We start from the raw sequence: 12,979 nt of genomic DNA, 5'->3' as shown, positions 1-12,979 counted from the left end.
GAGCCCTGATTCATATTCACGAGGCATATACATCTTGCTGATTGCTCTTCGCGCCGTGCAACCATTTCCTCTGTTGATCACAAACATACTCACTCATTTCTTTCCCACGAATAACCATTTATTCTTCACACATTTACTGAAAATTACAGTTTATTGAAAGGACACAGAAAGGTCAGATAACACGGATACACGTAGCTAGGAGATACTACTCAGTGCATGGCACATTCTCAGGGAGACGACCCATTGTGAGTCTTTGGCTCTTTGCCTCTTGAGTGATAAAGGCAGAAAGAGTGCTGAAATATTAAATGTTGAACAGTTGGCCAGCCAACTTGAGCCTCTATATTTCAAAATGTGGAGGAGTAAATTAACCTTGCTACAATGAGTGACAAACAATATTCTAAGTTGGGTAATAGTAGTCGTAATAGTAGTATCTTTTATTTATCAATTGATATACGTATATCACAGGATACAGTGTCAGACCTCACCAGTGCAAAGGGATTTTTCTATAAAGATCACACATTTAGAAAGCAGTGTCCTCACTCAGAATAAAACTCAGATAAGTAAACAACAAATGAACGATCATGAAACAAGTTACCAGTGCCATTGCTACCATTTAAAAAAAGAAGTTCTAGAATGCATGCCATTTTTACTATGAAGGTTTGCAGATGACTTTGAAATTTGTGTTGACGATTCCAGTGTCTCAGCTTTTGCAAACAATGCTGATATCTGTGTGTATCTGTGTGTGTGTGTGTGTGTGTGTGTGTGTGTATATGTGTGTGTGTGTGTGTTTGTGTATGCGCGCATATGTTTTTTTGTGAGAGTGCGCAAGTGTGTGCTCTTAGAAAGATCCTTCAGGCGATGCAGGAGCTCTGCATTTTGGATGACGTGCCGTCCGCTCAGTTGTATTCATGTGGCTTTGTCTTTTTGCTGCTGCCTCCCTCCGCCTCCTCGCTGTCGTCTGAGAGCTTTGTGTCGGATTTTCCAGTCTGCGCTTGGCTCCTTTGCTGTTTAGGTTCAGAGGATAAAGATTGTTAATGAGACTGACACAATAATATTCCGCAGTAAACATGTGGTGGTCTGTAATCTGAGCAGGAAATGCTCCTGCATGTATCTGCGGGATGCAAAAGAAGAAGAATGTTATTTAAAGATAACATTGATGGGTACTGCTGGGGCATTGCAACCACACTGTCGGATTCCTCTCTCAGTCTCTAACTACGCGACGTCTGTCTCGTTTTAGGGGCTGCTACTTCCAACACCTTCTCATTTCCACTCGTCACACACCGACACTTAGACAGTAACACCGAGGGGTCTGACAAACACACTGGGTAGCCTGTTGCACACGTGGTAAACGCTGTGAATTCGAACAAAACCACTTCAAAACATCATAGTTGACCTTGAAATAATGATGTCAACTTAGTGAAATGTATGTAACACAGAAAAGTTGATATTAGGAAACCAATCTAGAAGTGCCCTGAGGAGTTTCCGTACAAACAGAAGTTATGTGTACATCCTTTGTTTCATACCCAAGCATACTGTGTGAGGTCTAACTATTATGTTCATGTGCAACAAATAAAATACCTTGGTTTGACCAGTGGCCCTGAGCTTCAAACTATAATGCTCAAGGTGCATTCACAGCTCGTACGCAGATGACACCCAAATATATATTACTGTGCCACTAAAGGATCTTAGCCCAGTACCGTAAACGTCGGGTTACAAGCCGCTCCTACGGCCGGTCAGTGTCCCCGCTGTAGCAAGCTAGTAGCAGTGCTAGCTAGCGCTGCTGCTAGGGAGCGCTGCTGCTAGCGAGCGCTGCTGCTAGCGAGCGCTGCTGCTAGAGAGCGCTGCTGCTAGCTAGCGCCGCTGCTACTGCTACTACTGCCCGCGTCCCTTCTGCCCAAGTCGGGTGTTGAGCCTGGTCCCGCTACCTTCGGTGGTTTTCAGGGAGCTAGCGGAAGTTAGCGGGGAAGTAACGGAGCGCTAGCAGGAGCCCCAGCTGGCTACAGCGGTGAGCTAATGGGGACACTGACCGAAGGTAGTAGCGGCTCGTAACCCGACGTTTACGGTATATAGGTGAGTGAGATGTTTATACGAGATAAATATATTGATGTCAAACAACTCACTGCAGCCAGATTTAGACAAGACTGAGATTATAATAATTGGGGGCAAAAGTGAGCAACTGTGTTTGCACCTTCAGACTTTAGCCCTTCACACTTAGGACCATGTTAAATGTGGGGTTATCCTGGATTCTGACATCAGCTTTAAAGCCAACACTAGAAATATCATCAAGTGCCATTTTGTCATCTTAGAAACATTGTTATGGTTAAATAATTTCTTGATGTGATGATGTGGCCTTCTAATAAAAAAGAGAGAGTAAAGGGTATACTCTCGGCAGCACTACTTTATAAATCCTTGTCAACTTGTTCTGATACTAGGTGTTGAAATGCTGACAGGTGTAGCTCCTCTAGATTGGGACACAGCAACAGAGTCCTGCTGGTTTTCATTCCAGCAATCAAATTATTATTATTATTAATAATAATATATATATATACTAGATTGGGACACATTAACAGAGTCCTGCTGGTTTTCATTCCAGCTATCAAATTATTATTATATATAAACGCACTTAACTGCAACTGTGTGTGTGTGTGTGTGTGTGTGTGTGTGTGTGTGTGTGTGTGTGTGTGTGTGTGTGTGTGTGTGTGTGGCGTTCCTCTTACCCTGCTATTTTCACATATTAAAAACCCAATTATTGGGCTCCAATGCATTTCATTAATAGAATGTAATTTTCTTTGGGCATTTTGAATAATTTCAGTCATTTTTGGCAATGACATGTTTAAGCACTGCACACATACTCTAGAAACCAATTCCCCAAGCAAAGCATCTGTTTTGTGTTTACCAATGTCACTTTGGAGAATGCCTTTAGGCGTTTTGGCTGCTTGCAAATTATTGAGTTACACATCACTCTGCATGGCAGCGGGTTATAACTCTATCACCTGGCTCGGAGCAAAACAAACAAAAAGAGGCAACAAACACCTCTACGTTTATCCAATCACTCTCAGCACAGCTTGAAAGTAAACTTTACGACAACACTAAGTAACACATTTCTAATGTACAGTATGTATTGTTTGTGATTCAGTGACTGGGTACTCAATGACTCTCACTTCCATCTGCAGGCAAATTATTTCTCACCTAATGCACTCTAGTGGCTTCTTGCCAAACTCAGTTGCCGCCCACTTTGTTTACCTTTTAGTGCAACTAAGTTCATGCGAGGGTACCCCACTTCACAGCCGCCGTTCTGCACTGCGCCTATACAGCGGTTACAGCTGATAGTGCTGGAGACAGATGGCGTTCCACGTGTTCCCCCTTCAGGTTAAGGCTGTTAGCTCTGTCATAACTGTTGCCATTGTTTGCACCGTTTCTACTGTTAGCCCGTTAGATTCTAGCCACCGGCTGTCGAGAGCGGTGTGGTCGGCAATAGATATGCTCAGACATTTGCAACTATAAGGACACCCAAAATGTTTTTTTCAAGCATGGATTTTTGGGAGAAACTCGCCACAGCTTTCAAGTGACAGCACGACCAATGTCGACAGTTAAGCTGATTCAAAACAAATATCTGACGAAACAACAACTTCTGTGTTTGAAACACTGCTACATATGTACAATATTGCCTTCATTTGGACTCAGATTGTCACTGCGTTTTTTATAGGCATAGATAGAATAACAACTTTAGAAATAGTATTTATGTAAGGCAGTGGCAGGCCGTCAAAAGGAAGATAGCCCCTTCCTTGCCTTATAATAAACTGACTGACTGTTTTTTTTTTTTATATATGTTTGCAGCAAAACAAATTCCATCTATAGGAAATCATCATTAACCAAACATTGCTGATAAAATTCAACTATTTGTTGTGTGACAGGCATATTCATTACTTTGAATAACAATAAATAATTGATGATTTTGAACAACTGCATAGCTGGCTCAGTTGATTTTTTTTTCTCCATATTCCAGTTTCCACTTGCACCTTTTTATTTTAATGTATTCAGGAATGTCAGAAACAAACAATGCTGATGCCATTGTGCTTTAGAGACGTGATACATTGTTGCCAGGGTTTGCTGAAATGTTATATTTTATAGAAACTTTACTCTAAAATCTTAATGATGAACTCAAACAAATAAACCTCACATTTGTATAAATCATACTGCAGCTTTAAAGCCTGCACAGTATATCTACCAAGCTGGAACCATGCTACCTCCCTGCGTGTTGTTGACATTATAGTTAATCTGCCTGAAGTCCTCTGTGGGTATGCTGCTGCTGGTCTGTCAGCTCGTCGATGTTCAGGCTACATTTATGAGAGCCTCTTTGTCTGATCATTCTGCCACGGGAGACTGCGTGAATACATGTGCTTTGCTCTGTTGCTATTTGAACCCGGCTTTGTGTTGTGCAAAAAAAAACAACACACAACAGGTGCAAGACGACAAGAAAAGCCTTTTCTTTCCGAAAGCATTTGAACATAAAGGCGAGAAGACACTCGGGTTCTCAGTCAAAGACAACGAACACGAGAACACATAATGAAGGGAGATAGTGACAGGAATGGGGGGGGGGGCACGTTAATGCAGATTGATTCAGGGGGACCAGCATGCAAATCATTATTAATCAAATTGTTTACTACACCATGAATGGCAAGTGCTGTGCATGAGGGATGCCAGCCGATAGTGAAAGAGAGCCAATTGTTGATTCGGTGAAAATGTTCCAGTTAATGAGAGAAAAAGATTCCACTAGAAGAAGTGAGATGTCTGAAGAGTTCGTAGCTCAAGTGAGATGTTACAAGTCATCTCGTCCTTTTTAATTGCTCAAAAAAAGCTTAAACTAAACATTATACTTATATATAAACACTGGATTTCAAAATAACCCCAGTCTTGAAACCTGATCTCCTGGTAAAAGTGTTTGACTTACTTCACCTCGTCTTTATACCACATCATCACACGCCTACAGCATCTAATCATACAACACAGTGTCATGGCAGTTTGTGAAATAGTCACAAAATGCATCTATTGGTTTTGTTAATAGGAACAGGTATTGTCATTTTTTTTGCAACTTCTTTTTTTGGGGATAATATTACATCACAAAATAAAAGTTGAACCACTTGATTAGGTTTAGCGTCCTGTGTTGGTTTGGCCCACCCTTCTCGGCTCCCTCCCATCATAAGTGGTCCTGTCGATGTTCAATACTACTAGTAGTCACTAGCTCTGACATAGTCTGGCATAGTCATATGAATGGGTTTACTTTGTGTCAACCACAAACAATCCTCGATGCAGATAAAACACTGGAACATCAACTTTTAGATTTAAAACAAAAAACACCACTTATGCTCATTGTTCACTAACTTTCTTTTTTTTCTGTTTAGTCTTGCATCTTGCGTCAATACAGAGCCTCTGCTAATGAACTGCTATTTCAATAACATGTAACATACATGTCAGTGTCCCGCTGTAGCAAGCTAGCGCTTCTGCTGCTAGCGCTTCTGCTGCTAGCTCCCCGCTCCTGCTGCTAGCTCCCCGCTGCTGCTGCTACTGCCCGCGTCCCCTCTGCCCAAGTCGGGTGTAAAGCCGGGGCTGGTCCTGCTACCTTCGGTGGTTGTCGGAGAGCTAGCGGGGAACTAGCATGAGCGCCAGCTGGCTACAGCGGGGAGCAAAAGGGGACGCTGACCGAAGGTAGTAGTTGACTCTAAAACAAGAGTACCATTATCTTGTCCTCCTTTGTATCAGTGACAGTCCACTTACATGGAAAAAAAAGCAATTGTGTCAAGATCCTATCTCTGAATATCTCTCTGGCACAACACGGACGAGTGAAAACAAATCTGCCCACTTGTCGAGATTTCTTTTGAAATATTCCCGTATCTAAAAATGGATCGCTGACACTTGGAATGCAAGACAGTTGCTCCGTTACACAGTGTTGCACCGCATGGAAATGAGATGCATTGTTTTGTCGTACCATCTGCCACTGCCAAACAGGTGTGACTCAATTCAATAATATGATGAGGGAGGCAGTTATACATGGGCTTTGGCAGGGCATTGAATATCACACACTATAGGTGACATTGGCACTCTGAATATTAGGTTTTTCGGAGATTGGTTGCCATCTTTCAGGAATGTGTTGTGGGCGTTGTGTGTCATCTGCTCTGCTTTGTTCCACTTGTGTCGTACTTTGTTGCACACTGAATTTGATCATTTCAGGGTATGAGTTGTCACTGTAGTCCCACTGAGCTGGTTACATATACTTCTGCTTGGCTTTTCTTTCCATTTTTAAAACATCCACGTCACGATACCTGTTTTTCACATTTTGATTATGAGAGCTGGTTGTCAAAACTCCCCATGAATAGTTTTCATTTAAAAGTCCCTCCTCCCCCCAAAAAACAATGACTTGAATCACTAACAAGTATTTTCCTGTGTTGCCTATTCCTCTGTCATTCCTCCATTGTTGTCAAAGCCCATTAAAAACACATCAATTGGCCACAAAGTTGCACCGGCTGACATGTTCCTTCATAATCACAAACACTCACACAGGAGTTTATTTTGAGCAAATACTCATTAATCCATGCTGAAAATAGACTCCAACAAATGCACTACTCCTGGCAGAGTCTTTTTCGCTTAAAACTACAAATCCCAGCTGTTCTGCGAATTATTGAGCCTTTTTAAAGAATAAATAGATTTGGGACCCATTTTTTAACATTTCACGTCTTCAGTGGGAATAAATGGGCTTTTATATGAGGGCCAAAGAAAGGTTAGGGAAGTCGTAAAGTATTTTAAAAGCAACTTCATTGTTGATTTTGGTCTTTTTGTTGGATTTCTTGACAATAAGCAAACATCATCCTCATACATTTCCTCTGATTAATGGATTAATAATTTCCTGTGGAGCCGAAGAAGGCAGATAATTCACAACAGCAACAAGACTGTGACACGTCTGCATCTTGTATAATATAATATAAAATAATATACATGTGAGTTGGGCTCACCTGCTGTGGCTCTGGTAGCTTTTTACTGTCTGGGGCTGATTCCTCCGTCTGATTCTGGAAGCAGCTGCCACCGGGCTGTGGGAGTAGAGGGAACACATCTCAGCACATGCGAGGAAGTTGTCACCTTCCCAGCTGTGTTTATTCAGAGAAAACTGATCTGGATTAATAGACAGTGTCGTTAATATGTTCTTTTGATTTTCACCCCCCAAAAAAAAGCTATCAGAAGTTTTACTGACTTCTTTCATATAATATTAATCTCATAAACATTTGAATTTGATTAATTACAGTAATTTAGGGAAGTTGTACTGTACAAATATAGTTGTATTACTATCACAGACAGTTTTCTAGTGATTAAACTGTTAGATAATTTATTTATTAGTCAATTAACAGAACATTAATCAACAACAACATTGATGAATGAATAATACATATTGCCGAACAACACATGCGGAACATTTGCTGGTTCTAGTGATGATCTGCGTCGCTCTGTTTGTTTTTTACAGTATCGTGCTAAATGGGACCAACGCGTTCTCATCCCAACTCGTCACATACTGACCCATACTATTGGGTCGGGAGCCTATGACGCTCCACTGTGGTGACAGGGTTAATGTTGTGAATAAAAAAAGGTTAGGTTTGGGAAAGACATCATGATTTGGGATTAATATACTCCACTTGTAAAGTGAAAGTGAGAGTTAATGTTGATAATACAACGACAAACATCTTCACACTACTGGAGCGTTTCCTCAGAGCGTCTAATACTGACGAGGATGCGTTTACATTGTAATTACTTTAAACCCCGGTGCGTCTCATAAAGACTCTAAACGATGCCTTGCGTGTTGGTATCAGACACCGACGGGCGTGACAAAGTGAGCAACGAGGTGCTGAACGGTTGGGGAAAAAAAAAAAAAGCAATTTGAAGATGTCCCCTCTGGCTCCCAGAACTTGAGATGGGCATTTGTTGCAGTATTTTCTGACATTTTACAGACTAAAACAAATCAATCATGAAATAATCAATACAGAGAAATCATCATTAGCTGCAGCCCTACAGTATGTATTTTTGTTATTTCACATAAGGCTACAAAACACGTGTCGATCATTTCCTGACTGCGATGCGCTTGGAGACATTTTGCGCTCTGGTAAGATGTAACATTGCTGAAAATTGTTATGGGCAAAACGTAGCTTCATACAGGATCAACATGGTTACTGTAGGGTCCATGAATTCCTCCTCTCTCGTCTGATAGGGTAAAATGTGATGCATCAAACCCCATGTAGGACAATTGAGGAACGACGACGGCTGATTCATACAACAATGAGACAAGATCTCCGGCCAAATGCTTTCTGAAATATATATATTTCAAACGGCTAAGCCTGACGTCTGTCGATGAAAAGCATTTGTTAGAGTGCAGCGAACCTATCGCTTTCAAACTGAAAGCTATACACGCTCATACAAACCGTCTCTCCTCATTTCCTTCCAGCCTATGAGGGGGGAGAGAGACGGGGGGAAATGTGTCTTTGTTCGCGAGGAAAAACACAATATCTGAGTCACGGTTTCAAATATGTCTGTTCTTATCTGTATCAGAATGTTTCTCCCTCTCTCACAACCCCGCCAAAATTATATAATCAAGTACGGGAGCCCGGTGAACATTGCTTTTGGCACAATTTCATTAAAGAACAATCACTTTGACATGGATGCCATATAAGGTAATCTCCTCCCTGGGTGGCATCTCCTACGTAGTCCCCTGTGTTCAGCGGTCTATCAACTTCTATCTGTAACAGCTCTTGATCGCCACTTGCCAGAAGTCCTTATGGACCCTGTTCGCTTCCCCAAGCTTTCTTCGAATCCCGTTTTTTGCGTCCCGGTCAGTTTTGACCGGGTTGGAGAAACTCACTCGGAGCCTTTACTGATAACTGAATGCTGACAGTGGCCTGGATCTTAGAGAAACAAGTGTGTAATAACAAGGCACCAAAGTCCTCCTGCTGCTAGCTCCCCGCTGCTGCTGCTAGCTCCCCGCTGCTGCTGCTAGCTCCCCGCTCCTGCTGCTAGCTCCCCGCTGCTGCTGCTAGCTCCCCCCTCCTGCTGCTAGCTCCCTGCTGCTGCTGCTACTGCCCCCGTCCCCTCTGCCCAAGTCGGGTGTCAAGCCAGGGCTGGTCCCGCTACCTTCGGTCGTTGTCGGGGAGCTAGCGGAAGTTAGCGCGGAACTAGCATGAGCGCCAGCTGGCTACAGCGGGGAGCAAAAGGGGACACTGACCGAAGGTAGTAGCGGCGTGTAACCCGACTTTTACGGTATTCCTTAATTTCATTATGTCGTCTGTCTTGCTCACTTTTACCCTGGGATCTGTTGGATTTCCCTTCTATCTTAGTTTTTTCGCTGAATCAGTTTGACATCCTCGATATATCGTTCAAACGCATTTCATAGAACCTTCCGTCTGCTTACTTATGAAATCACTCTTTTTTTTTGCAAAGATTTGATCGTATTTATTTAGTGAGTGCAGTTAGTGGCAGTGTGGGCTCCATGGTAGCGCTGACCGGTTGTCGGAGGGTGGGGCTTAGTGAAGGGTCACTATTGATTAATCTGTCCAGATGGCTTTTTGTGGACAAAAATGTATCTAAAAAAACAAAAAACATTCCAAGTTCTCACAGGTCCAGGTGATTCAATTTACAATGACAAAGCAGCAAACCATCACGTTTTAGAAACATGAAATTGAGTGTTTGATAATTGACTTCAAGATTAATAATAGTCCCATTTTTCCGTTTGACGAATCAGTTAATTTAATTTCTGCTCCAGAACACTGTACAATTGTTTAATGATTCCCCAGAGGCACACTCCAGGCTTCATGTGTGCCGTCAAGGACAATGCATATTCTTGCATATTTTAACTTTAATGAAGCAAATGTCCCATGACCTCAGCAACATTATATACCTTATGACCATCAGAATTTCCAAGTTAATGTGTTTTGTATTCCAGTAGCCAAAGATATTTAATTTACGATCACAAAACAGAACAAAATGGTTGTCTTTTGAGAGCAGTAAGCAGTTTATTATAAGCCATTTTCAAAATAGATTTTTTTTTCTGTTCCTTCCAGAAAACAATATTTCTACAAAGCATCGTATTGATTGTATTCTTCTTGATGCCAAGATCAGTGTTTCATATCCCACAAAGAAGAGTGTAGCCCAAGTTGGTAATGTGCGATAAGAACTGATCCAACTAAATAACAAGTGTCAAAGTTGAACTATAGAAACTAAATGACTGCATCATTAAGTTGCAGTTCTTGCACAACATTTTGATTAATGAAGACACTCGGAGTAAAAGTGGCCTGTCTAATTTCTCATGAGAGGCTCGAGCATGAATTCAGTGAACAGATGAACCTCGTGGATCCGGGCCCTCAGGTCACAGAGGCCATTATAGTTTATTACTCTAAAGGCTCACCTTTTCCATTTGGCAGGCTTTAACTCCGTCGCCCTCTCTCCTCATTACTTCGATGTTCATGGGTGATTTACTGGCTGTGACAATTCTCTGAACTTTAGAGATATCCTGTTGGGAGAAAGAAAAAAAGAACATTTCAACTTGGGGTTAAGAGTAAAAGATATACATGGCTTGTTAATGAGTCAACAGTGGCTCTTGGGGTTCTTGAAAAGTAAATAGTTTGGACTCAAACGTTCCTAACTGTTAAATTCATACTTGTTCATTTAAAAACTAATTCAACTTGTTTATTTGAAATAAATACATCATGGCTGTAATTACTATTTCATAACAGTAAAGGGAGCAGGAAGGGCAAAATAAACAGAATGCTGACAAACTAAAAAGAAAATTATAAAAATAAAAAGGCTTGGAGGTGAAACCAGTAATATTCAACCGTCAAATATCCAGTACGAAGATCAACTACAATTTAATAGTTAATACTTCTGCAAAAACATTTAAAAAAACTCAACCACACCAGCTGTTTTAAAGCTTTGGTTTACGAAGCAGACACACAATATATAAAACACGTCTTAGATAAAACGGCTAGATTATGTTTACTGACACTGTTTTGATTCAATGATCAATGATTCAATAACGTATTGATTCTTAATCAATATTTTACATGCAAAGATCTGTGATACACTGGTCCAGTTCATGTTGTGTTAAATCCTTGATCCGTGGCAACGTCCAGGGTTGAGAAATGAAGTGCCTTAAAGCTGCAGTCTCTCTAATGGCCATCAGGGGGCGACTACTCTGTTTGCAAAAATAAATCTGATTGTGTAGAAGTCTATGAGAAAATTACCCTAATTCTCTCTTGATTTATTCCCTCCGTAAACATTGTTAACATGAGTTTATGTCTGCATCTCTAGTTTCAAGTCTTCTTCAATGCAGCATGATGTTCATTTAGTACATTATCCGTGTTTTTGTCTGACAAATGTAAACCTTTAACAGCATGTTTTCTGTTCATGAAAGTTAATTGAAACAGTTTTGGTTGCTTAAAATTGTCTTGAAAACCATTTGATTGAACTCAACTCCACCATCTCGTGTCACTTCTGGTTAAAAATGAAAAAAATCCCAAACCAATATGGTGACTGCCAAAGCGTTGAACTTGAGGCTTGGAAACCAATCCGTAAACCAATGGGTGACGTCAAGGTGACGACGGCAACTTCTTACATGCAGTCAATGATTGTATTGGCAGATTCTTGTCAACACAGTGATTACAATTACATTCAAAATGACATACAGCCTACATACAAAATTGCAAGTTATTTCTTAGTTCGACTTAAAGTGACAGACTGACCGACCAATCGGTAGACCGGTATTGTTGTCCATAGAGCCGTGTTTCTAGCACGGTTAAAAATGTGTTACTTTCATGCAAACTGTCCACTAAATATTCAGATAATTAAGTTGAATTTTGTTTCATTTCTATGTTACGAGATAATAATATTCGCGATGTCGAGCTTTTACCATTCCAATGTGGTGGAAAGTGAAAATATCAAGTTTCCCCTTTCCGTTGACAGTTCTCATTTTGTTATCAAATCAAATGTAAATGCACAGATGACTTGTAGGTCCCAGATGCTGGACCTTCAAAACAGCGATTGATGTCTCTACAAATACAAACTAGTTCATCTCTGAGGGAAAAGTAAGCATCATCCTGGATGAGAGATTTGGGTTCCCCCCCCTTTGAGAGCTCCATATGATGAACAGTGATGTGTCAGTGAAGTGACCCACTTAAAAAAAAAACACAGACGAAGCAATGTCAAGATAGGAGAGAAACAAGATGAGCAGCCAGAGATGAAAAGGTTCTCTCTGGAGGATGTAGAGCAATCTATATCAGCATCACCTGAAATGATGTCCGTGTAAAAAAGGCTCGCAAGAGTAAGAGTCACACTTTGCTTTGAATAGGTGGTGTAAGAAATGCTCAATGCTGGAGGCCAAACTATAGCTTTCAGTTTGGTTACACGGGAGGCTTCTGTGAACTTTGTTTTCGCTCTCATACAACACATTATTCGAATACTAATGAGTAAAGTTTTTGCTACACTCAATCCGTCTCAGGCAAGTGGCAACCTTCCTAAAGAGCATATGAGTGTAATATATATATATAGCGTGCTGGAGAACGTTTTCTGCTTAAGGCCCTGAGTACAGCAAGTTCCTTCTGACCCTTTCGCAATCGGAACATTGACATTTTTTTTTTTTAGGGGCAGCTCGAGTTGTCGCCACAGCGAGGTACAGACTCCTCACGGCTCCGGCAACAAGCAAGTCCAATAGTCGGATGGGAACAATCCGTACAGTACCAGCTAACTGTACTGCTGATCTATAGGCCAGCGGTTCTCATTGGGCTTTGAGAGCGAAATTCAACACAAGAAAGGCCAAGCTGTCAATTGACATGTATTCTGAAATATGTCGACATTTAAAAGCAGTGCAGAAAATATACATTGCTTCTTTTTTTTCTCCTCTCCTTGTGCCTGTTTTCACAGCTTCTACATATATATTAGAAATAATTGAACAGCA

The 12,979-nt window shown here is 41.1% G+C and overlaps 1 protein-coding gene across 1 annotated transcript in view; it reads right to left on the bottom strand.

Annotated features, from left to right (window-relative positions):
• Nucleotides 1–896: 896 nt before the first annotated feature.
• luzp2 (leucine zipper protein 2) overlaps nt 897–12,979 on the bottom strand; it is a gene marked incomplete at both ends in the record, with an annotated part of 146,715 nt that continues 134,632 nt past the window's right edge. The window contains 3 exons of the mRNA XM_079216500.1: nt 897–1,004; nt 7,008–7,082; nt 10,436–10,540. Of these exons, the coding sequence (XP_079072626.1) occupies nt 897–1,004; nt 7,008–7,082; nt 10,436–10,540 (288 nt within the window). The remainder of the gene's footprint in view (nt 1,005–7,007; nt 7,083–10,435; nt 10,541–12,979) is intronic.

The sequence above is a fragment of the Taurulus bubalis genome (assembly GCF_910589615.1).
Source record: "Taurulus bubalis genome assembly, chromosome: 4".
Lineage (NCBI taxonomy): Eukaryota > Metazoa > Chordata > Actinopteri > Perciformes > Cottidae > Taurulus > Taurulus bubalis.
Note: the sequence above shows the minus strand (reverse complement) of the source record. Positions and strands in the feature narration are given on the sequence as shown.